The following is a 26,105-nucleotide window of genomic DNA, read 5'->3' on the forward strand; positions in this document are numbered from 1 at the left end:
AAAGTTTCTGGATATCTGGAATTCTGATGTACAAATGCCAAGCTCCAGGCGAGTCTGTAATCTCAGAGATAGATTTTTTTATTTGTTACTGATGTTTATTCCCATAAAAATTAGAGCAAATAGTTTTCTTTTAGGAGTATTTTTGCATATTTAATGTTTTTCAAGGTTGTTTCAACTATCCTTATCCAACTGTCTTGAAATATTCAAATATATGCTGTCGTTTTTTATCTGTTTTCAACTAAGAGCAGATAGTTTTAATAGATGGCAGTATGAAAATTGTAGGAGATTGCAATTGTTATTCTCAGGCTTCTTGGTTAAAACTTTGATTTTTGGCAATATTTCCACTCAAATATTGGACAAATTAAGTCAAAATAAGAAAAAATTACTCCACAGAGCCAGTCCATTGAGGAAAACTTACTAATGTAAGTTTTGAAAAACTCATTCAAGAAGAGTTAAAGTTGTAATTACATATTTTAACTTACACAAGTTCACAGTTTATGCACATAAATAGAGCCAATATTGCTGCATGAAACTTAAACAATTATTAAAGAAAAGGACTTTATGCACTGGGAATAAGCACAACACAAATTTTTTTGTAATAACTGATGAATATGGAGGAGTAAATAAAAATTTTATTAAAATAGTATACAAAGAAATATAACTAAAAGCATTAAAAGCAATAAGAAAACATGTACATAAATAAGAGCAATAAAAACATACACAAAATGAAAATTATGTAATTTAAAAACACATGTCAGAGACGAGTGACAAAGACAATTGATTGTGAATGGTGGTGGTAGTGTGTATGTGGGAGAGACGTAGAGGTATGGACTGCTTGGAAATAATTTTATCTTGTTAGAAGAACAAAGGTTAAAAGCTATCTTCTTATGTAATTACAGAACATGTAGGGCTACAAAAGCATACTACTGGAGCTCATTGAGGGAAACAGTCATAACGCATGTGACAGAGAAAAGTACAGATGGCAAATAAAATTCATATAAATTCATATGCTTTACTGCAACCAATTTTAAATCATGCGACACAATCACAAGACCAAGGCCATGTACTGAGTGCTAAGGCTTGGGACCAACTACTAGTACTACTTAGATAACTACAACTATTACTTAGAGACAAATACCATTGAATACAGCCCAAGCCTTAGCACCCAGTCTGTCTTCAGTGGGAGCAGAATGATCCCATGATTAAAATTCTAACAGAGTAAAGCATACAAATTTATCTGCTTTAAACTTCTGCATTGAAATATCCCCCTGATATCCTATAGTATGGTATTCTAAATAAAATTCAGTTTGTTTTGGTTTTTAGTGCCTTCAGAAATTAAAAAGAAATTTCATTTATCAAATAAATGTACTAGCCAATAACATTACATCAAAAATTATTATTGTGGGCATGGCAATGAAAGCATCCCTCTCTCCAACATGCATATAGCTGGAATTGCTAAAGTGTGTAGCAGCATCAGATTTTATTTTTATTTTTAAATACTGGATTATCTCAAAATATATACAAGTTATATTTGCCAACAAATAATTAATGAACTCAACTTGCACTTCTGTGAAAAATGTAGATTAATCAGGGTGGTTAAAATTGCCTGTGACATTTAGTCCTTTGCACTGTTTCCAAATATGCAATTAAAAAAAAAAAAAAAAAAAGCAAATGAAGTGCAATTACCTAAATTTTATCTGTGCACTTTCCAGCTTGCCTGATATGTGCAGTCACCTATAAAGGTCTTTAATTTTGCTTCATATACTATCTTTTTTTTTTAACGAGTTACTTAACTTCTCCATTAACAATTTATATTTCTGATTTGAAGTGAGTTCATTGATATCACAAAAAATAAAATAAATTACTTGATCTAATCCCTTAGTCTTATAAAATGATCTGTTTAACTTATTACAAACTATTGAGCCACTTGTCCAACAGTAAAAACTCATTACAGTCACCTGAAAGGTAAGCTGAAATTTAACAGTACTTAAAATATTAACCACAGATTTAAAAAAATAGATTTATATTTCAGTAATTTATTATGAGACAACTATATGCAGCAAAACAGAATTTTATGCAGAGTAAAGAAAATCTCTTAAAGTTTTACCAACACCATAAATTAAAAAGGGGGCTTAATATGCCCCTTTTTAATTTTGCAGACATAAAAAAATGATATTTCAAGCTTTTTCACACCCTGCTGAGATGTTTCTTCATCAAAGTAACATGATTCTCAAGACTTCTTTTACTGTTGATTTTAGCAGACTAGAAAGAAATATCAGTGAACTCTTTTCCCCTCCTGAACACTTCCTCTGAGTAAGCATTTTTATGTTTAAAATTTCTTATACTATGAGTAAATCACAGGAAAACATGATAGATTCCTCTAGAACATGCTTGCATAGACTGAAAAGATGCAACTGATTACATTTTACAGTAACAACATACTCATTCACTTTCTCCACTGGTGTTTTCATTACCACTATAGTTGTTCGATTATTTATATAAAAGAAAAACAGCAAAACATCACCACTTACAGATACCAAATGAATTACTATTAACTTTAAAAAAATAAACTAGAGATCTGTATTAATTTAATGCATAAAATAGTGTCTTGATGCATGTAGCAGCCTCTTTTATTATTATTATTATTATTACAACCTTGTATATCAAATTGTATACAACAGTATAGAGAGCACTTACAGAAAACCTTTCATGGGGAACATAAGGCATTACAATCACCACATGACCCTGCTCCATTAAGCACAGTTCTACACTTATGATATTGTTAAAGCCTCTGAAATCAACAACAAATAAACTGAATATACAATCACTTACACACATATAGCATAACAAAATTAACAGTTGGGCATCAGTATCCATTGACAAATCAACAATCAACAATATGATTAGCTATGAATCAGGAATTAAAATCTGATAATATCCTATTTTAGCAATGCTTCAATTAGCAAAATTAAGCTCAATTAATAGTCATTCCTTACAGTGTAATTTTCTTAGATTTATTTAGCCTATTCTTTGTTTTAATACTGAAAAAAATAAATTAATTAAATAAATAACAATATATAAACAAATAGATGCATAAGAACTACTTCCAAGGATTTTAATATGGTCCATTTCAGATGGTGATCACATATAATGCCGATCTCATCAAAACCTCCCTAAGTTGACTTTTATGGGTCAACTTGGGAGGATGTTGTTGACGAGATGGGCATTATCATGCTCAGTCATACAGCAAACAATTGGGGAGGTGCATCAATAAGTATTAGAGAGGTTTCACAAGAACTCAAATTCCACAAAACACATTGCAGTGGTACTTGTAGTAAATCCATATGATGCAACAACAAATATCAACTGATCCTCGAGATATTTTTCTCTCCAATTTCTGACTAAGAGGCAGGTAAGTAATATGCAACCCTGGAACATTCTGCAAGCTAATGTTGTTAGATATGTGGAGTTACATACATATGTCAACAAAATACCATTGTATTTTCAATATGTTACCCGATGGTGTTACTGGGCCCTACTTCTCTGAGAAGGTTTGGATTTGTAATACTGTGATAAACACATGTTGCAAAATCAGTGTTCAGTTTGTTATTTTATTTGGTAACAATTATTTTCACACAGGATTGGGCACCATTTCAAATTGCTTCATGATATTTCCCAATGACAATTTCAACTACTTACTAATTGCTTAGCAACTTTGCTCACTGCTTCACACCGTGCAACTTCTATTTATGGGATTGTTGAGTTCATCAGGGGAACATTCAAACTTGGGTGTACTTGAAGGTCAGAATTACATGGCATGCTGTAAACATACAGGAAATACTTTGAACAATGACTGATAATGTAATTCTATGCTTCCAGCACACAACTGACAGTGATGCCATTAAACTGAACTTAATCATTATAACATATGAAACATATTGAATTGTATCATGATTTGATTCATTTGTATAGTGCTTGTGGTACCAATAATCCTGTTATATGTTAGAAAACAGTGCCAATTTCATCTTTTTTGGAACTCTTCTTTGGATATTTTTTCTGCATGGCCTGAATAAATAAAATTTCAAATTTTAGCTCTGTTTGAGTAACCATTTTCCATCTATAAGCTTTTAAAGAAACACAGTTAATTGCCCTGTATATATCTCTGGCAATTTATAAAAATAGCAGTCATCATTAACATGAGATATGCAATCTTGTACAGAAATAAGATTTTTTATGCTTCTGACACCATTTAGTATAAAATCTATTGCACTAAAATTGCACACTGTGCATTATTATACATAGCCAAGAAAAGCAAACTTAAGTTTGCTATAAATGCAGAATCTCATATTGTGAAACAAATAATCCAAGTTGCCTCAATCTTGCATAATAATATCTTAATTTATACAGCTCTCATATGCCTGAAGTTCAGAATCAGAAAGGTGGTAGAATGTGTTGCCATTTAAGTATATCCTTATTAATTAAATACTGGATTATTCAAACTGCAATGTATTTCAAATTTGCTATTGTAACCCAACAAAAATAGTTTTATATACTTTTTTTTTGTACAGATAATTCAAAATGTCTAAAATGAAATTTGAAATCTGAATTGGTCCCCATGACTTGCAAATGGCTTGTCTAACTCTAAAAGGCTCTCAAAGCCAACTACATCGTTATAATGACATTGATAGAACTATAATGAAAATTTGCTACTCTACAGGATGTGTGATGTCTTTAAATTTTACATTTCTATTCACTTCCTCAAAAATTGTGAGCAGAATCATGAGGAATTTACATACCCCTAATCACACTACGTGTGCACATGTAATCCATTTTGTTCACATCAAAATACACTATTCGCTAATGACACAAAACATATGTCTTCCTTTAAGTCACTGCATGTATGTGCCCAATATGAAAGAAAATAACAGTGAATGTTCTTTAGAGAAATAATGATTTCAAACTCAAGGGGGGGGGGGATTATTGAGGTATATAAAATATTTTTTAATTTCTCACACATAATAACAAAGACTGTTGAGTTTAATTTTTGCTGCCATAATAGTCTAACAGCTTGATATATATAAGCAGCACATTAAATTAAGAGTTATGTTGTTTATTATGCATAACTGTTCTTAACTGCTAAGAGTGTATCCATATTTTGTGAGATTATTTGCTGCTTAATACTTATAATACATCCAAAAAAGTGGCATTCTTCTCTTTTAGCACTTACTGAGTGAACTTTAAAATTTATCATGGACTGCTCTTGCAAATTACAGCTACATAAGTTGGGCAAACTTGCATAAACTGGCGAGAGTTGAATTTATGTAAATGGTTGAGAGTCAAGAGGAAAACATTCAGTCTGTAGGTACAGTTAAAAAAAAAATATTGTTTGATTACAATTGTGAAAATTTTACCTTGGTTGTGTGGAATTAAATTATTTTTTGTGTATAAATTAGGTTGCTTATTTATGGAAGAGATTAATCATGGAAGCTGCTTTCCTCTTGTTTGCAATACTGCTTTGGTAAGTCAAGTTAAAAGGCAAAAGATACAAAAAATTATTGCACACCTCATTGCATGCCTCTCTCCACATTCATATTGGAAAATTCTAATGACCTGCAAATTTTTGGTTATGCTTTATTTTAGTGTATAGTTGGATATCTTTGTTTTTTTCTTTCAAGCAGCTCCTGTGGTTAATCCCTTCCATAAATAGCAAGCTTTATACATACAAAAAATAAATTTAATTTCACACAACCAAAGTAAAATTCCACAACTGTAATCCAACATATTTCTAGTTGTTCTAAAGTGACATCAAATTGTCATTGGCTCACACAGTTGTAATTTGCAAGAGCAATCTATGTTAAATTGCAAAGTTCGCCAAATAAGTGACAGTTCAAAAAAAGAAAAATCACATTTTTTGCGTGGATCAAATTTACAGCAATTAATATTCCAAAATAATGAATACTCTTTTCAGAAGGTACATACAATTATACAAAATAAGCAACACAGCACTTATTTTTAAGGCACAGCTCATACATAAAGCTGTATGATTAATAATGGCAACAAAAACAAAACTTAAAAATATGTTATCACGTGCAAGAAACTGCTTGAATTTCTCACACAAACGATTATCTTTTTCATATTGACTATATTAACACGTTAATTATCTATTCACAACAAAACTAAAATATTCCTAACATTTTAAATGAGAACTCTGAAAATTCAGTGCAGAGTTAATAAGCACATCTGACTAAAAATTTCTCTTTAATGCTAATGTTCTTATCATGTACAGATACTTCAAACCTATTTAAATTTAAACAGACATATTCTAGTCTTTTAAACTTTGAATTAAAGAAGTTTAACAATAGTTCAAAATCTCAGAATGGGGGAAGGAAGGGAGAGGAACCATAACAAATGATAGAGGCAAAATTAAAACAAAAAATCTGACCATGCAAGGACACACACACACACACACACACACACACACACACACACACACACACACACACACACACACACACACACACACACACACACACACACACACACACACACACGTTGAAGTTGACTAATCACAATTAGCCAAAAGAATCAAATCCCACTATGATTTGGGGGGGGGGGGGTAGTAGAGGATTTGAAGTGAAGATTTGGATATGAATGAGACAGGTTGTCACTGAGAATAAAGTTTAAAATTAAATAAATTAACCACAGAACAATGAAATACAATTTCTTTTTAAATAAATTGTACAAAAATTTATTTAAAAAAGATATATGATGAGTTCGTCTGAAATACTACTTACAGTTTAAATCAAATAAGCATCATCTACACAGCAAAATATCAGGAATGTGATCTTTACTGGTAACTCAATAAAAATAAATAAAATATTTCAATTAAAATAAATATTATAATCTGTGAATAACTGAACATTACCCAACTTCTTTCAAGCACTTCAATTCACTAGCAATTCGAGCTGGCCGACTAGTTGGCACAATGTACTTTAGTGCATATTCCTGTTGACTTGCATTACTTCCTTTAACTCTAGCTCTGTAAACTTTACTGAATGTACCTAAAAAAAAAAAAAAAAGTGAGCAAAATACAAGGAAGAAAATTTTTTATAAATATTTAGAAGATATAGTTTAAAATTTAACAAATGAAAACAACTACAGAAAAGCTATCTTATACAGGGTTATTTTTTTTAATCTATTACTAGGGGACTATGCCCCCTGTTCGCTTTGCTCGCCAACCCCAGTGTATGCTTTTCTACGTAATATGTAGAGGTATGACAGAGTAAGTCAAATTTTTTCTATGTAGAAGACACCTGTCAAAATGCACTGATCGATATCTAATGCACCAGACAACACAGAAGAACCATTTACCTTTGCAGAGATTAACCTAGCCCTAGCAAAGATGAAAGAAGGGAAGACCCCCTGGCTCTGACCTCCTTGAAGTTGACGTGATTAAGAAATTTGCAGAACTTTATCCTACCACCCTACTCAGTCTCTTCAATAGATGCTTGGCTGACAGCATCTTCCCTGCTACCTGGAGAGAAGCTACGCTCAAATTAATACTTAAAAATCCCGAAAAGCCGACTCATCTTCCTACCTCCTATAAGCCAATAGCACTGCTCTCTGTTCTCATTAAACTTCAAGAACGACGACTCCTCTTCCACCTTACTGACTGTTACACACTGGAAAACAACTTACCTCAGCACTGCAGTTTGGCTTCAAGATGGGTCTCAGGTCTGAGGACGCTGTCCATAAGCTCATCTCCCAAGCCAATGAAACGCAGCACATGTATACCCTAGCCATTATGGTGAATTTTGCCGGCACTTTCAACCAGCTGTGGTGGCCCAGCATTATTAAGAGGCTGCGGCTAGCTGGAGTTTCCTACAATCTCTATGTAGAAGAAACACCTGTCAAAATGCACTGATCGACATCTAATGCACCAGACAACACAGAAGAACCATGTAGGAAACTTGTAACCAATTGTAACCAAATATCAAAGAGTCTCCAGATGCGTTAACCGGGGTTGCCCCTAGGGCTCTGTTCTGGAACCATTCCTGTGGTCAATTGTCCTGCACGAGTTCCTGGGGATGGATCTCGGCGGGGCCTTGCCCCTGGCCTTCGCTGATGACCTTGCTCTTGTAATACACTCTGACACAAGAGATGGACTGGAAGTGAAAGCAAATCGAGCTCTCGGATGGCTACAGAACTGGGCCTCACTGCACCAACTATCTACCTCGGGTGAAAAAACGAAGTCCATCCTGTTGAAAAGGAAACTTCACTCCACAAACCCTCAACTCATGAAGATAAACAACATACTGAAGTTAAATACCTAGGCTTCCACATAGATGCAAACCTCACCTTTCATCCTCACCTGAAGTACCTTGCCATTAAAATAAGAAAATATGCAGCCACGATCAGAAGAATAAGCCGGGCTGACTGCGGTCTGAAGCACAAGGCCCTCTCTCTCTCTCTCATCTATAAAATGGTATTCATACCGATTGTCTGCTATGGGACCTCCATATGGTGCACTAGAGTGGAACAGGCGTAAACTCGATTCATGCTTCTGTCTGTTACCAGGGCATGCCTCACAGTCAGCACCCCAAGTCAAGTACTGAAAAGAGGCCTCTACCAGTGCCACAAGAAAGGTATTCCCACCCAACTACTGGATCTGCATCTGGACCTCACAAATGACCATAAGCAATAAAAAAGGCATATCGCCAGACACCTGCAGCGTGTATGGCAGGAGTCCTGGAATGCCACAAATAAAGGAGAAGTAACTAAGAAGTTCTTCCCCACAATCGCCCTTTCCTATCCCAAGCCTCCTCCCTGGTATTCACCTGGATTGCAGGCAACCTTTCTGCTTACTGGGCACGGCCCATTCCAGCAAAAGTTAACAGCACTCGGTATCAAAAACAATCTTTACTGTCACTGTGGAGATGAGGAGTCCTGGGGCCCATGTCATGTACGAGTGCCCCTCATATGATGATTACTGCCTATGACTCTTCACTGAGATACAATCCAACCCCTGCCAACAGGAGCACATCCTCATAAATGATGAAATATCTCATGCAGCCTTCACACAATTTGCACAGGCAGTTGTTAACACCAGACGGGTTTATCACACCCATGACAGGTCTAACCGGAACATTCCACCACCATTGCAATCCTCAATAGGGGTAGAATAAATGCATTACCCACATCTTACTCTAATTCCTAGTGTGCAGGAAATTTTAGCAACCAAGCTATCATGCAAACCCCACTCTGGGGTAGGATTATGCTGGTACCCTTGTGGGTGTGGGATCTATGCTTCTGGCACTCTGCTGAGTGCAGGATCTCTCTTCAGAGTGCAAGGCCAACTACGCTCATACGGGGGCACCCGCCCTTGTGACTTTAATTCCCTATATCCTCTCCCCACTTCACCTTAAATCACAGGGTGGGTCCTTCACTTTGGTCCATCTCTGTTCCTTACCCCTACATTCTGACCCACTCTACTCTTACTCTAATTCCTAGTGTGCTCTCTTCAACAAAAAGTTTTTTTTACTTGGTCTCTGTCAGGAAGCTTAGGCGACTCTTACAGAGACCAGCCAGAGTATAACGGGCAGCCTGGCTCACCTCCCAGTGGTGGTGGAGGGCAACACAGGATCCCACTAAGAGCCCTGCGGCCAAGCAGCGAGAGACACAACAGAACAAAACACAATACTACATAAACCAGACATTACACTTTTTCTGGCCTTTGCAGTTGTTCTGCATTCCATCACAGAGCACATATGGCACAGATGTGGGAAACTGCCGGTGGCACCTGACCCAATATATATCTAATCTAATATATAAAAGAAAATAGAAAGTGTAAGAAAAAACTATAAAAAGTAAAATAATGTGAATTTTGAGTGAATGCAAGTTATTATTAATTGCATGTTCTATCTTAGCCTCTTCAGATAGACTGATGGCTATGCAGGCCCTCAGGGTCCTCATGGTTATCCAAGCTGACACCATGCTGTAGCTTTTCCTAGCTGGCATGGTGTGGGATGCTGACACTGGTCATTAGGGTAACCCCCAGGCTAGTGTGGGACAGAGCTGCAAAAAGCACACTCCACCAATAGGAATCTCTTTCCCTATGTTCTTTTATTCCTACTACCTGGGGTGGTTGAATCTCCCTCACCCAACCCCTTTTGTCTCACTCTGTGTGGCCCCTACCCCCTTTTGCCTAGTGGCTCACCCCACCGCCAAATTTCAACCTCCCCTCTGGACCAGGATGGACATCCTGTACCAGGGGTCCCCTTACTGTCTCCCCTTTTAAATCAGGCGAGTGTCTCAACACTGCCTCCTCTGTTCTCTACCCCCTTTAGCCCACCCTCTTCATATCTTCCCATTATCTCCTTTACAATTATTATTATTTTTTGTCTCTTCCTGGATGCCTAGGCTACCCCAAGGTTCACCTCGCCAGAGCTTTCTTTTCTCCTAAAGTGCCCTGGCCCACCTCCCTGTGGCAGTGACGGAAACTGGAGTTGTTAAGGGCTCTCCACAGTACCCCCAAAGTGGCCCAAGGAACAACACAACCCACACTAATACTTCACAAAACACATACCCTGGCCTTAAGCAGAGTATTACATTCTACTTTTGATAAAGTAAAATAAAATACTTACAGAGTAAAAATGCGGAGTTGGGGGAAATTCCCAGTGCCGCCAGATAAAAAAAACACTGTCGATGTGATCGACACCTAATCAGGAAATGACCTATGTAATTATTTACCTGTGCATTTGTAGTTAGCGGCATTTTCAAGTCAAATAAACATCACTATGTAATTATTTACCTGCGTTCACATAGGTCACTTAGGAAAAGGCCTTTTGCCTCTGTTTCCCATAAGGCAGGAGGAATATTGTTGCATCCGAAAGAGATATTTACAAATATTGTTTATTTGTAAATATTTACAAATATACAATATTCATTAAAATACAAAAAAAACTTTACAAAAGAACATCAAATGTTAGACAGCGAAACGTGTATGAGGTTGGTGAACGTTATGGAGGCAGTTGTCAATAATTAACTGCATTTGTAGTGACATATTGCCTCGCCCATTTCTCCCATTGGTTCAAATAAACATCACTAGGAGGAAAACTTTTTTAATGTATAGAGAGAAACAATTTTAGCATCATATACTATGTTGCTCTGAAAATTTTTTTTTTTTTTTTTGGATACTGTTTCAGATATGCCAATTTAAATTATACATTTAATTCTATTATTATTATTATTATTAGCCGTATGGTGCAAGGAAGCCTGAGGCTTATGCTGCACCAGCCAAAAAAGAAAGAAGAAAAAAAAAAAAAAAAAAATTCTTGAGTTATCCTGAGAGAGAGAGAGAGAGAAGTAGAAGGGAATCACCAAGAAAGAGAAGAATGATGATATCCAGCTGAGGACCCTGGGTTTGCCAAGCCCATACTCACCAGATGTGAGCCCCTGGGGTTTCCTCTTGTTTAAGTATTTTAAGTACTTACATTTATTTTTCAACATACTTGCCTCTGCTCTGTATACATTTTGTCCACTTCCATCTGCCCTTGGCATCCTCACCTCATAAAAATTTCTTTCAGCCTCCAAGAGCCATTTCCTGGCAACTTTCAGCATTAGCATTAGTTGAGGCATACGATGCAAGAAAGCAAGCTTATACAGCATCAGCCAAAAAAAACCCAACCCGTCCCACTTCACCCATCTGGTCACTCCAAATATTTGTCTAATTCAGCCTTAAATTTATTTAAGCTATCAACTTCAAGAACAACAAGATGGAAGTCTGTCCCAGCAATCAACTATCCGCTAGCTAAAGGCAAACTTCCATACATCTGTTCTAAAACTGTCTTTCCTCAATTTGAATCCATGCCCCCTCAGCATTGAGCCTGCTCAAACCATTCAAGGCCTTATACACCTCAATCAGATAACCTCGCAGGTGCCTAGTCTCCAGATGCTGCAACTTGCAGGACTTAAGCCTTTCTTCGTAAGTGCACCCCTTTGTTCCTCTCACCAATCTCGTTACCCTTCTCTGTACTCATTCTAGCAACTACATCCTTCCTAAAATGAGACCTCCAGACCTGCATACAGTACTCAAGGTGTGGCCTGACTATTGCCTTATACAGAGGGATAATCACCTCCTTTTCTCTGCTAGAAAAATTCCTATATATCATTGACAAAACTCCATGACCTGCTCTGGCAGCCCATATGCACTGCTCAGAGAACTTCATATTTGACTGCACCATTATCCCCAGGTCTTTTTTCATTCTCTACCTCCCTGAGTGTAGTACCACACAGTTGGTACGTTTCTCGTGGGTTACTGCTACCCATATGGAGTATTTTGCATTTGTCAATATTAAACTTCAGTTGCCACTTCTTAGTCCATTTGCATAACTTTTCCAGATCTTGTTAGAGTAGTATACTGTCTTTACTGTCATTAATAACCCTGCCAACCTTTGTATCATCTGCAAACTTGGACATTAAGCCTGATATACCTTCATCGATATCGTTGATAATACACAAAACAACAATGGTCCCAGCACCGAACCCAGGGATCTCCACTTATAACATTAGTCCGCGTAGAGCAGTGTCCATTTATTACCACTCTCTGCAGTCTCCCATCCCTTTATCCATTGCAGTAAATTGCCCTTAATGCCATACCACTCCAATTTGAAGGCGCACTATATCCTCAGCAGCTTATGCGCCATTAAACCTCCATAACACACACCCACACACACACACACACACACACCCACACACACACACACACACACACACACACACTCCAATTTGTACAGCAGTCTTCCATGTGCAACAGTATCAAAAGCTTTCCTGAAATCCAAGTATATGATATCAAAATTATTTTTTGCATTCAGTTCCTTTGTGACCACATCGTAGTATCCAATCAAACTGGTCAGACAAGACTTCCCCTTAACAAACCCATGCTGTGTCTGAGCTATTACTGCTGTCTTGTCTAGGTGATCCTGTATCAGCTCTTTAAACAGTGACTCCATTATTTTCCCCGGAACAGAGAAGTTAAACTAACAGGTCTCCAGTCCATGGGGACCTCCCCTGACTCTAAATTGATAATGTGTACCCATTCAAGGAAATCCACTTGCTTTGTCCCAAGAAAAAGAAAACATGATTTTTATAGCAGATGGTTGAGGTTTAAACTTCAATGACATCATCAGTAATTCCCCCCCTTCACTAAGGCAAGCATTCATAGGGTCAAGTAAGAGTCTAATGACACAAGGTCAGGACTGTATGAGAAGGAAATGTGAAAGAACAATCTGTTCGAATTCCAAAATAGTCTCTCTTTACAGGGTGCTTGTATGGAGGCTGACATTATCATGCTAAAGGAAAATTTTTCCTTTCTTCTCTGGCCTCTTAACTCTTGCAATTTGTATCTCTGGCTTCTTCAGTGCCTCCATGCAGTGAGCCAAATTGATAATGTGTACCCATTCAAGGAAATCCACTTGCTCTGTCTCAAGAAAAAGAAAACATGATTTTTATAGCAGATGTTGAGGCTTAAACTCCTTTATTGGTGAATACTTGTGTTGTCACTCTATAGACTGCCAAACTGGCAGTCTGTAGAGTGACAACGCTTCATAGTGACATACACAAGTCTCATCTCCAGTAACAAAAAAATCTTCACCAATGGTTCGCAAGCCTGCACTCTCTGCTCCTTATGATCTGGCAACAGCTTTTGTGGAACCCACCAGGCATACAATTTTCTGTATTTTGGATTGTCCAAAATTGTTTTCAATGCAGAAAACATTACTCCCACACAATCTCTCAGGATGTAATGTGTCAGCCTTCATTAATTGGTAGGACCACTGCTAATTTTGCTTGTTCTGCCCTGAGCATTACTGGAATTAGCAGCATATCAAGCTCAACCTCCATAGTAATGATGAAGTGATTGACCACTTGCACAATTTCTACCTGCACTCATGGCTTGAAGCTCCATATTTTTACTGTGGGTTCCAGTATTAATTACAATAAAGGGATACACATACATTCATTATGGAGTCCTCTCTTTTGCAATATGATGAATGTGGGCACACAAAATTTTGTTTCAAATGTAGTCTGCCACACCAAATCCTGAGTGGTTCACCCTTCCTTCTTTGAACATTAGCATTAGCATTAGTAGAGGCATTTGATGCAAGAAAGCAAGCTTATGCAGCATCAGCCAAAAAAAAAAAAAAAAAAAAAACCACTTCCACTTCACCCCTCTGTTCGTTCAAAATACCTGTCCAGCTGAGCCTTAAACTTATTTAGGCTATCAACCTCCACCACAAGGGATGGAAGTCTGTTCCACCAACCAACCACCGGCTGGCTAAAGGCAAATTTCCGCACGTCTATCCTACATCTGTCTTTCCTTAATTTGAATTTATGCCCTCTCAGGTGATTATTCTGAGCTAGAGGAAGAATCCCATCAGCATTGAGCATGCTTAAACCATTCAAGGCTTTATACACCTCTATCAGATCACCTTGCTGGTGCCTAGTCTCCAGACACTGTAATTTGCAAAACTTAAGCCTTTCTTCGTAAGAGCACCCCTTTGTTCCATTCACTAATCTTGTTGCCCTTCTCTGTACTCGTTCCAGCAGCTCTACATCTTTCTTGAAATGAGGCCTCCAGACCTGTATACAGTACTCTAGGTGTGGCCTGACCATCGCCTTATACAATGGAATAATCACCTCCTTATCCCTGCTGGAAAAATTCCTGTATATCATTGACAATACTCCATGAGCTACTCTTGCAGCCCGTCTGCACTGCTCAGAGAACTTCATATCTGCCTGCACAACCACCCCCAAGTCCCTTTCATTCTCTACCACTGTCAGTGTTGTACCATAGAGTTGATACGTTGCTCTGGGGTTGCTGTTTCCCATGTGTAGTACTTTACATTTGTCAATGTTAAACTTCATTTGCCACCTCTCAGCCCATCTGCTCAACCTTTCCAGATCCTGTTGCAGAAGCATAGTGTCAGTAGTGCCCTTGACAACCCCGCCAACCTTTGTATCGTCTGCAAACTTGGACATTAATCCCGATATACCATCATCAATATCATTTATAAATACAGAAAACAATAATGGACCCAACACTGAGCCCTGAGGGACTCCACTAATAACATCAGTCCACGATGAGCAGTGTCCATTGATTACCACTCTCTGTCTTCTCCCCCTCAACCACCCCTTTATCCATAGCAGCAATTTGCCTCCAATGTCACACTGCTCCAATTTGTGTAGCAGTCTTCCATGTGCAACAGTATCAAAAGCCTTTCTAAGATCCAAGTATATAATATCAAAGTTATTCCCTGCATCCAGTTCTTTTGTGACTGCATCATAGTATCCAATCAAGTTGGTCAGGCAAGACTTCCCCTTAACAAAACCATGCTGTGTCTGAGCTATAACTGAAGTCTTGTCTAAATGATCCTGCAGTGCGTCTTGAACCAGTGCCTCCATTAATTTTCCTGGAACAGAAGTCAAGCTCACAGGTCTATAATTACTTGTGTCAGCCTTTGATCCTCCTTTGTGAATTGGGGTCACATTTGCACATTTCCAGTCTATGGGTACCTCCCCTGAGTCCAAGGAAGCTCTCATAATTATGGCTAAGGGTTTGCTTACTTCCTTTGCTGCCTCCTTTAATATAACTGGATAGATCCCATCCACCCCGGGTGCCTTTCTTGTGTTTATCTTCAACAGTTTCTCCTCCACTTTACTCCCAGTTATTTCAAGATTCTGTAACTTACTGCTAGAGTTGAATACACCTCTGGCATTCCCCTCGCTGAATAACTCCTCATGTGTGAATGTCGATGCAAAATATTCATTTAGTTTGTTAGCCACCTGAGCAGGATCATCAACACTTGACCCATCAATATCAAGTGGACCAATCTGATTCATCCCTTTCCTTCTAGGGTTTACATAAGTAAAGAACTCTTTGCTGTTTTTCTTTGCATCCCTTGCCAAGGATTTCTCGTAATCTTCCTTCGCCTGCCTAACCTCCTTTGTAACTTGGTTGCATATCAACTTGTATCTATCATAGGCTTCTGTGTCATGTGTTAATTTGTAAGTATCCCATGCATTTTTCTTCTCTGCCATATGCCTCATTAGTTCATCTGACATCCATTTTGGCCTAAACCTTGAACAATATTTCTTAGTTGGTATGTAAAGCCTAGTAGCTTCCAAGATAAGTTCTTTGAATGCTTCCCATTTTGAATTTGCTGTTGGTAACATCATCAGTTGGTCCCACTGTATAGAATTTAAATACTGTCTCAGTCCATCGTAGTCGCCTTTACGGAAGCAATAACCCTTCCCTTTACCCCTAATGGTAGTTACCTCTTTGAGTAAATCCCACTTCAGCACACTGTGATCACTGCCACCTAGTGGTTCATTTATCTGCAGATTCTTAATGCATGAAGAATCACTGCTGATAATCAAATCAAGAGTATTACTCCCTCTAGTTGCCTCCCGAACATGCTGATGTAGAAAACAATCATCCAATAAATCCACAAAAGCCCTGCTAGTGTGTGAGTATCCAGCCCCCAAATTCCAGTCAATATCTGGGAAATTAAAATCTCCCATTATAAGACACTCTGATTTACTGGCCCACTCTATTTCCCTGTACAGTTCCTTATTATACTCATCAGAGTCATTAGGCCTATAGCACACTCCTACTCTCAATTTTGATCTCCCAATGCTTATGTCACACCAAACTGACTCCACACTGCACTGTCCAGCGATGTCGACTGGCTTCACTTCCTTGGTTTTTATGTGTTTCTTAACTAATAGCATAACACCTCCCCCCCTTCCTATCCTGTCTATCCTTTCTGTACACGTTGTACTCCCCAAATTCCAGTTCCGCATCCCTTATATCTGTGTGACACCACGTCTCTGATATCCCAACAATATCTGCCTTCGATGTTTTGAGCAATACCTCAAATTCATCAAATTTATTTACTAAACTCCTAGCATTGGTGTACACGCAAGTATACCTGCACCTGTTTCTATTCTTAGCTACCCTAACACAACCCATGTGTTTACTTGTACCACAATGGCTCCCAGCAGTCTCTGAAATACCATGCATCTTGTTTTTCAGGCTTCTGCTCATTCTAATAGAAGCAGTGCAAGAATCTCTTTCACCTCTGCCAGTGGCTACTGTCAATCTATTGGTCTTTGTCTCCCCCCAAGCTAGCAGTTTTCCGACCCACCTAACACTGCCTCGATAGCATCAGCAAATATTCTTGCACCCTTTCTATTTAAGTGTATCCCATCCATGTAGAAGCAATCTCTCCTGTTAACAAGTACAGTCCAGGCTGAAAAAAATTCTACCCCTTGAGCCTTGCACAATCTTTCCAGGGCCGAATTGATCGACAAGGCTCTCATCATATACTCCCTCCTATCGTGTCTGGGCAGAATTGCAGACACTTTCAAATTCAACCCTAATTCTCGGCTTTTGTTCAACAGTGACCTGTACTTGTTAAGTAATTCTGCCGGTCTCCTACTCTTAATATTATTAGTGCCAACGTGTACAACTATATCACCTTTTGTGCCCTTAAAAGATGATATTCGCTCTACAACGTCATCAACCTTTGCCCCTGGCAGACATACCCTGGTCCTGTTCCACCTATCTTTTTTACAAAGCATGTTCCCCGTTTCCCTGACAATAGAGTCACCAACAACTACTAGTTCCTTCGGGACCAGCGCATTCTGCCTTGGGGGTTGTCTCTGTGTCACGCGATGCCCAAGTGCAAGCTCTGGCGTTGATGTGGGCAGCTGAGAGCTTGATGGGCCCCTCAATTTAGTTTCTTCGAGGGCATCCACCCTGTCCTTCAAGCTCTCATATAGGCCCAAAAGAACGCCGAGTTGTTGCCTGATATCGTTACACTCCTTGCATCGCGCACACACAAAGACATCCCCCTTGGCAGTATCAAGTCCCGTACCCGATTGCTCTGCAAACATCAAGCAAACAGTGCATTTTATAAGGCTGTGAGTCAGAGGACAACTGCCCCCCTCAGTTCTGCTCTGAGCCACAGCACTTCCATTAGCTTGAGCCTTTTGCTTTGCTGCTCTGGTCTGAGTCCCAGACACTTCTATTACATAGCAATTGTAATAGAAGTGTAAATTTTTTTTATTTTTTATTTGATCACATTCATTCCATCTTTTCATCTGTGTATTATGACAAATGACAGATTAATGATCCTTACCAGGAGTAGTTTAGAAGGCATAGGCTATAAATCTTGGCACCTAGACATCTTTGGAAAGGGAGAGAGGTAGCCAATTGAGGTATATAGGGCTCTGAAGGGGATAAAAAAAAATTGAATGTTGGTTTCTAAACTCAGAATAACTCACTGGGAAAAATTTACTCCCACTAAGTTCATGTAAAGTACAACTCTGACTGAAGACTGCTTTAAGAAATCCTCCTATTTCCAGCAGGGTATGAACTCAGACCTCTCCATTCAAGTAAACTTAAAGGAGACTCTGAAGCTCACATTGATAAACTTATATTAATCATGACTTCATTGATAATTGTTTATCAAAACACACACACACACACACACACACACACACACACACACACACACACACACACACACACACACACACACACACACACACAACCGGGGGGGGGGGAAGACAGTTAATGTATGCAGTGCATTACATTTCAGATACATTAAATTTTTCCCCCTAAACTAAATTAATTTTTTCTTTCGCTGTGATTAATAGAAGTGAAAAATAAAAATACAGTTATCATATCCTTACCAATTAATTACTAAGATTATAACTTTATAGAAAACAATAAACTCTACAGTTTTACATTCTGTAAACTTAGCCATTTACAAATTACAAACTTAGCTAATTAAAAATATATAATATTTACTACTTTCCTGTCCTACTCTCTCTCTCTCTCTCTCTATATATATATATATATATATATATATATATTTCAGTAATAGATATATATATTACTGAAATTACATATTGAAAAATTAATACAAATGTCTGTAATATGGCAAAACTGTAGAGCGAAAATTTAACATAAATCTAACAATTAACCGTAATTGGGAGGGTAGAGAAGGGGTAACAAGACAGAATCTGTAGCTGAAAGCCTCCATATAATTTAAATCCAATTCAAATAAATCCATTTTAAAATTTAATATAGAACCAATTGTATAACAATTTAGTGCCCCCCCAGTAAGGTACCAGTTCCAAGAAACATCACCAAAAGAGACTAATCAAACTACTAAAACAAAATAAAATAAAAAAATTTATTTTATTTTGTTTGTTATTACTAGAGGTGTGCCGCTAAATTGTTATACAATTGGTTCTATATTTTAAATTCTAAAATGGATTTATTTGAATTGGATTTAAATTATATTCTAAATTATATTTGGAGGCTTTCAGTTACAGATTCTGTCTTGTTACCCCTTCTTTACCCTCCCAATTAAGATTAATTGTTAGATTTAAGTTAAATTTTTGCTCTACAGTTTTGCTATATTACAGGCATTTCTATTAATTTTTCAATACGTAATTTCAGTAATATATTGGGTATCATGTGGAGGATTTGTACTTTACTGCCTCTAATGATTACTTCATGTTTATTTATTTTATTATTTTTTAATGTCATTACTTATATATATATATATATATATATCTCTCTTCAAAAGTGACACCATGTTCACGAGTTTCAATAACAACATTTTATCTATGAATTTCTATATTATGTACAAATTGTATAGAAGAAAATAATAATAAAAATTGCTAGATTTCTGTTTTATTGATTTTAATAAAATTTGGAATGGCTTAAAAAATAATTTTAAAAAAGCCCAAATATAAAATTTCATGAAAATCATCCACTGGGAGTAAAGTTTTTAAATGAAGATGAATGGACATATGGGTGAAAACAATAGGTGCATATGCATATATGCACCTATTGTTTTCAATACACTGAAGAGCCAAAACATTACCAGCCAGTCATTATGCAAATCGAAGCAACAGCAGGTGAACTACGGCGCATGCATGGGTCGGGACACAATATAAAAAACACTTGATACTGAGCTCCGTTAATCAGTGTTACTCTTGTTCTTCAGATGGGAAAGGCAGCAGACTTAAGCGAGTTTGACAAAGAAGGCCAAATTGTAATGGCCAAATGACTGGGTCAGAGCATATCTAAAATGGCATGGCTGATGGGATGCTCACGGTCAGCTGTGGTTAGTACCTACCGAAAGTGGTCCGAGGGAAAACCCACGAACCACCGGCGAGGTGTTGGACAACCACGGCTCATCAATGCTCGAAGGCTCTCCCCCGGATGGTACACGGCAAAAGAAGGGCAACTGTGGTGCAACTTGCCAGTGATTGGAATGGTAGTGACGGGAGTATTGTGTCACAACACACAGTACATCGAACCCTGCTGAAAATGGGGCTGCGTAGTCGCAGGCCACTCTGAGTGCACATGCTAACCACGGTTCGCCAGCGACAGCACCTGCAATGGGCACGCGAGCATTAAAACTGGACCTTGAGGGATTGGAAGAAGGTTGTCTGGTCCGATGAATCATGTTTCCTGTTGCACCATGTGGATGGCTGGGTACGTATGTATGTTGTTTACCTGGGGAAGTGATGGTGCCTGGAAGCACCATGGGATGAAAACAAGCCGGTGGCAGCAGTGTCATGCTTTAGGCAATGTTCTGCTGGGATACTCTGGGTCCAGTCATCCATGTGCCGGGTACTCTGACGTCTACCACCTAAACATAATTGCTGACCAGGTACACCCTTTCATGGCAATGGTCTTCCCCTCTGGCAGCGCCATCTTTCAGCAGGATAATGTGCCATGCCACACCACCCGGATTGTCCAAGACTGGTTCGTGGAACATGAGGAAGACTTCCATCCTCCAAATTCCCCAGACATCAATCTCATTGAGCATCTGTGGTATGGGTTGGAACAGCAACTCTGATCTATGGAGTCTCAACCACAGACCTTACAGGAGTTAAAGGATCTGCTGGTTATGTGTTGGTACCAGATTCCACAAGACACATTTAGAAATCTTGTAGCATTCATGCCTAGCCAGGTACAAGCTCTTTTGACTGCAGGTGGAGGACCAACATCATATTAGGTAGGTGGTCATAATGTTTTAGCTCATCGGTGTATATGAACATGCCAAAAAACAAGATTACCTAGTAAAATTATAAAAGACAGGCAGATGTTTTCCATAAATCTTACAAGTAATTTGTAAAAGTTGGTACGTGTATAAATGATAACAGAAGATTAATGGTGTAATTATATAACATATATTAACAAGCGGCCTTTATATATGGCAAAATCTTTTGCCACACTCATTCTAATTTAACTATTAACTAAATTAGGAATAAATATTGAAAATACTAGAATTGCAGTTAATTGGCTATTAAATGTGCATATTATTTTTGTAAGATTATTACAATTTGAAAATAAATAGATTGGTTTAGTTTGCACATTTCGATGCACGTATTATGTTCTAAAAACGTTTTTTTTTTTTAATATTTGATGTTCAGTAATTAGTGAATATATGAGTTCCAAAAGTCTTACCTTCTCCTATTTTATCCAAGACATCAAAAGTTTCACCAATTTGTGGTATATAATCCAACATTCGTGCAATGTCATCGGCTACATCTTAAAAAATAAAAATAAAATAAATTTATACTAAATGAGCCATCTCTGTAATATTATTAAAGTTGCAATTTACAGATAATCAAAAATTTCAGTAATCTGACTGTGAGTGTGTGTTTATGTGTTAACCTTGTTTTAAGTATCCTGTAATGAGAGAGAGAGAGAGAGAGAGAGAGAGAGAGAGATCGATCAGGAGTATAAAACTTGCCTCTTTTACTAATAACATTAGGGCTTTATTGTCCCTTGCTAAATCCATTAACTACAACTTCTGCCCATCCTTATAACCACTCACATTGTGTGATAGTTACATTTAATGATGGAAGTAGAGAGTTTTCTGATATCATAATATTCTACAAATGATTTTCTAGAGTCATGCTGTAACAGTTATGCTGGATCTTCATCTGAGATACAAACAAACACAAACATCTTATTTTCCCTCCTGCATTGATGATCTCAGTAAATCTCATACCAATTTGACATATCTTTGGTTTTATGTCAAAAAGAGATTAGAAGACACCTGAATAATCTTGATATCAGCACAAAGAATTTGAAAATCTCTCATATTTATTTAGCTTGTTATAATTATTGTTTGCTGTTTAATGATGTTTGTTGATGCCATATTTGTCATACACACTATTTTTGTTGAATGTTTTGATAAAAACAGGACTGTTATGATGGAAACATTATTACCTTGTGTTCATAATTAAACTCTAAATAAAAAAGAGATGCTTACTTTAAATATAAAATAATGCTTTATTTCAATAATAACAAGATAGAATTACCATTGGTACTTGTGCACTTGTTTCATTAATTACTGTGCAAATTCATTGCTTGATATACCTCTCTCCTCAATACTACAGTAAAGCAATTAATCACATGATGTTGTCAGAAGTGATGTTAATTATGTAACAGAGAAGAGAACAGCTGTTATGAAAAATGTAGGTTGGTTCGCAATAAGCAATGTGTATATTGTTGTCAGACTAAGCTATTTAGTATTAGCCATATGGAGCAAGAAAGCCAAGTTTTCTTGCTGTACCAGTCAAAAAAAATAAAATAAAAATAAATAAATAAATAATAAAATAATAATAATAGATGAATAATAAAATAATCCACCAATTTCACTCCTTCCTCATGTAGGTATCTATCCAGCTGCACTCTGAATTTCAGCAAGCCTCAATCACCCATGTGGGCAACTTGTTCCAATAATTATAATTAACTTCTTGGCTAAAAGAAATCTTCCTGCAATCCAGTCTAAAACCTCTTCCCCTGTAATTTTAATTTATGGCCCTTGGTTCCAGAATGATTTATAACAGTGAAAATTTCATCCTTGTTCATTTTACTTTCACCATTTAGAGCCTTATACATCTCAATTAAGTCTTCATTAAGGTGCCTAGTTTCCAAGCTCTGCAGCCCACTTATTTGAATCTTACCAGGTGCACTGCCTATCTCTGGACACTTTCAAGAAGAGCAATGTTGTTTTTTTTAAGATGCAGTCTCCATTACTTGAACATAGTATTCCAGATGCAGTCTTACAATTGCCTTATAGAGGGGGATTACAACCTCCTTATCTCTACAAGCAAATGTAAGATAAATCATCAATAGAGCACCATGGGCCTTCCTTAGAACCTGTCTATACTGTTTAAAGAATTTATGCTGATTTATCAGTGTTTGCATATTATTAATATTATTATTATTTTTTTTTTTTTGCTTTAGTTATTTGTCTAAGTATATTAAAGAAATGTAAGGAAACCCCACTCTAAATTCAAAGATAAATGCTGATTTATTTGCACTTGAAGATACATGATGTTATTACACAATAAAGTTACACTGACACAGAAATACAGTATTGCTCCACTGTAATTAATTTGAAATGGTCAGTTCCTTATTTGTTTTTCATTATTTTACTTGTGCCATGTACAGCCTTGCTGAAAGAAAGGATATCTGACCTAATGGAATTCTGTCGGTTCTAAGGTAAATTACCTCAAAATCCATTCATTAACTGCAAGAAAAAAGAGATTCTATTCTTCATTTGAAAGCTTAGTAATTAAAATGAAGATTTTTGAGTTTAAATGTGATTACATTGACAGAATTAATTCAAGTTTTTAATGTTGAAAATACTGGTGGAACATCGTTGAGAAGGTTAAGACCCACCCTGAGTTATAACACCAGAAGAAGAATGTTGAAAATACAGGCAACTTGAATTACACTAGACTTACTTGTAGCAGTGTAATTAATTGGTTGAAGCATTATTGGAATAGAACAATGAAGAAGAAAAAAAAAAAAAAAAAAAAAAACCCCTACAATGACTGAATTCGTGAGACTATAAAAGCTGTCATAAAACTAAAATGTGGCACAACATAACAAAAAATTAAAATAGTGATTTTAATTTTTCATAAATAAAACATATTATATTCATTGGTTAGCTTAGTGTTTGATGGCACACTGGCAGCTTAGGCCATAATGTACCAAGTCTAAATAAAAACAGCAATAATTATGTTTGGTAACCTATGAACCTTGGCTTTCAAACATCCTCAGTCAGTGATAAAAGGTACTAAAAATACCTAAAAACGATAGGTATGGAATAAAAAGCACAACCAGACATATGCTTCATCCCATATGCACTGCAGTGATAAATGGGGAAAGGACCGCAAGATAATTTTCACACAGAGGACAGTTTGATAAGTGTGCATACATTTAGAACAAACAGTAATTTAATTTTGAAATATTTTATAGGTTTTGAAAAATTTATTGGATGGAAGCTTAATTATTAATTCTGCTTGCTCGGGATGTGGTTCTTGGTTGTGGAATGCTGACATTTCCATTGATCATAATCGGACAATAAACTGAGTTTATGTTTGCTTAGGTTTTTGAAACACTTGACAGCCTGTAACTGGTTATAGTGATATGCTACCTATTTATTTGGGATCACAACTTTCCTGACAATATCTTATTTAAATCATACAATGTTGTTGTTGTCATTATTAATTATTATACTGATGTGGTGATATGTAGAGGGAAAAAAAAACAAAACAAGATTCTACTCAAACTGCATCATGAGTATCTGTTACATTAATTTCCAAATGTAATCTCTGCATACAATAAATATACCTCATTCTTTAAGCAAATAATCTTGCACCTCGTCGTTCACTGTTAAATTTCTAGTGAGCATATGTAATTTGCAACTATTTGAAAGATTATTCAAAGTTGTTCTATCATTCTTGGGCCCAATTTGAGTAGGGTGTGAATAATATTTTCCTATACCTCTTCCCCTACAAGGTGAAGGAAGAGGTATAGTAAAAACTTTTTTTTTTTTTTTTTTTTTTTAAAGTATGACTGCATTTTTGTATCAATTTTTTATTTGGATTTGTGCTAAGTTTTTCAGGCACAGCTAAATATAGAACAAATTTGTTGACCCTGATAATAAGTATACTTGCTTTTGATAAAATTATATCAAAGTTTTAACCTGAACAAAATAACACAATGAATTTCCAAACTATATTTCAATATGAATTTTGCTCACCTAATTTAGCTTGCTGGGCCATTTTTATGACTGTACAGACTTAGCATTAAAGATTAATAGTAAGCATGTCACTATTAAATACAGTAAATAGTCATCTTTGCATTTCAACTGTAAAACAAGAAAAGAAAAGAAAAATGCTATAAAATTAAATATCATAGATATCTCACTTAAAGAATATACAGACCTATTTTAAAAGCAACATTCAAACAACAGCATGAACTTTTTTAAATTATGGGATGATTTTAATTATACTCACAGATTTTTTATGCTAATTTAAAGCATTATTTACTATAGCACCTATTACACTCTAACAGAAATGGGATGATATGGTAGAGAACCTAGCTAACATCACACTTTACTGTCTTCAGGTGTTGCAATTTTCAAAAACTACACTTTCATAAGAAAGAATGTAGAGAAGTTGAAAAAATAGACATTCGAGTGCAAAAGATCTACAAAAGAAAGTGGAAATAGAACAATCCACACGTAAGTATAAACAGTGAAAATGAAAAGGTATACAATCCTATTCATAAGCTGAAGGAAATGAATATTTTACCTAAAAATTAAAGGCATTTCTGAAACCTTGCAGCAGCATATTGTGGCATTAATATCTAATATTTTTTATTCCAACTCTATCTTCAAATCTCCCTCCTGGCCAGACCTTATTGGTTTGAAGACAAGGGTAAATTGTCTTAAAACATGGGTGAAGCTGTCTTCCAAACATGGGTGAAATTGTTGTTCAAACATGGGCAAAAAAAATGTGTGAAAATACAAGTGTAAATGCTGTGGACGTTGACAGCGTAAATAAATTCACAGAAGAACCGTACAAACTTTTAGTGCAAATGGATGGGTGAAATGGGAACCTTTTTTTGGCTGTTGCTGTATAACTTGCTTTCTTGCATCATATGCCTTTACTAATGCGCCACCATTGCCCATGGCCAGAATACCATT

The 26,105-nt window shown here is 36.7% G+C and overlaps 1 protein-coding gene across 1 annotated transcript in view; it reads right to left on the bottom strand.

Moving 5' to 3' along the window:
• Nucleotides 1-26,105, bottom strand: part of Cdc7 (Cdc7 kinase) — a 66,085-nt gene that overhangs the window by 30,756 nt on the left and 9,224 nt on the right. Inside the window, exons 2-5 of the mRNA XM_090369872.1 lie at nucleotides 25,158-25,265; nucleotides 21,557-21,640; nucleotides 6,926-7,061; nucleotides 2,698-2,791 (exon numbers count right to left, since the gene is read on the bottom strand). Coding sequence (XP_090225998.1) covers nucleotides 2,698-2,791; nucleotides 6,926-7,061; nucleotides 21,557-21,640; nucleotides 25,158-25,179 — 336 coding nt within the window. The 5' untranslated portion in view covers nucleotides 25,180-25,265. The remainder of the gene's footprint in view (nucleotides 1-2,697; nucleotides 2,792-6,925; nucleotides 7,062-21,556; nucleotides 21,641-25,157; nucleotides 25,266-26,105) is intronic.

Source organism: Mastigoproctus giganteus, chromosome 3, assembly GCF_048544385.1.
Source record: "Mastigoproctus giganteus isolate SK-2022 chromosome 3, ASM4854438v1, whole genome shotgun sequence".
In the NCBI taxonomy this organism is placed as follows: Eukaryota; Metazoa; Arthropoda; class Arachnida; order Uropygi; family Thelyphonidae; genus Mastigoproctus; species Mastigoproctus giganteus.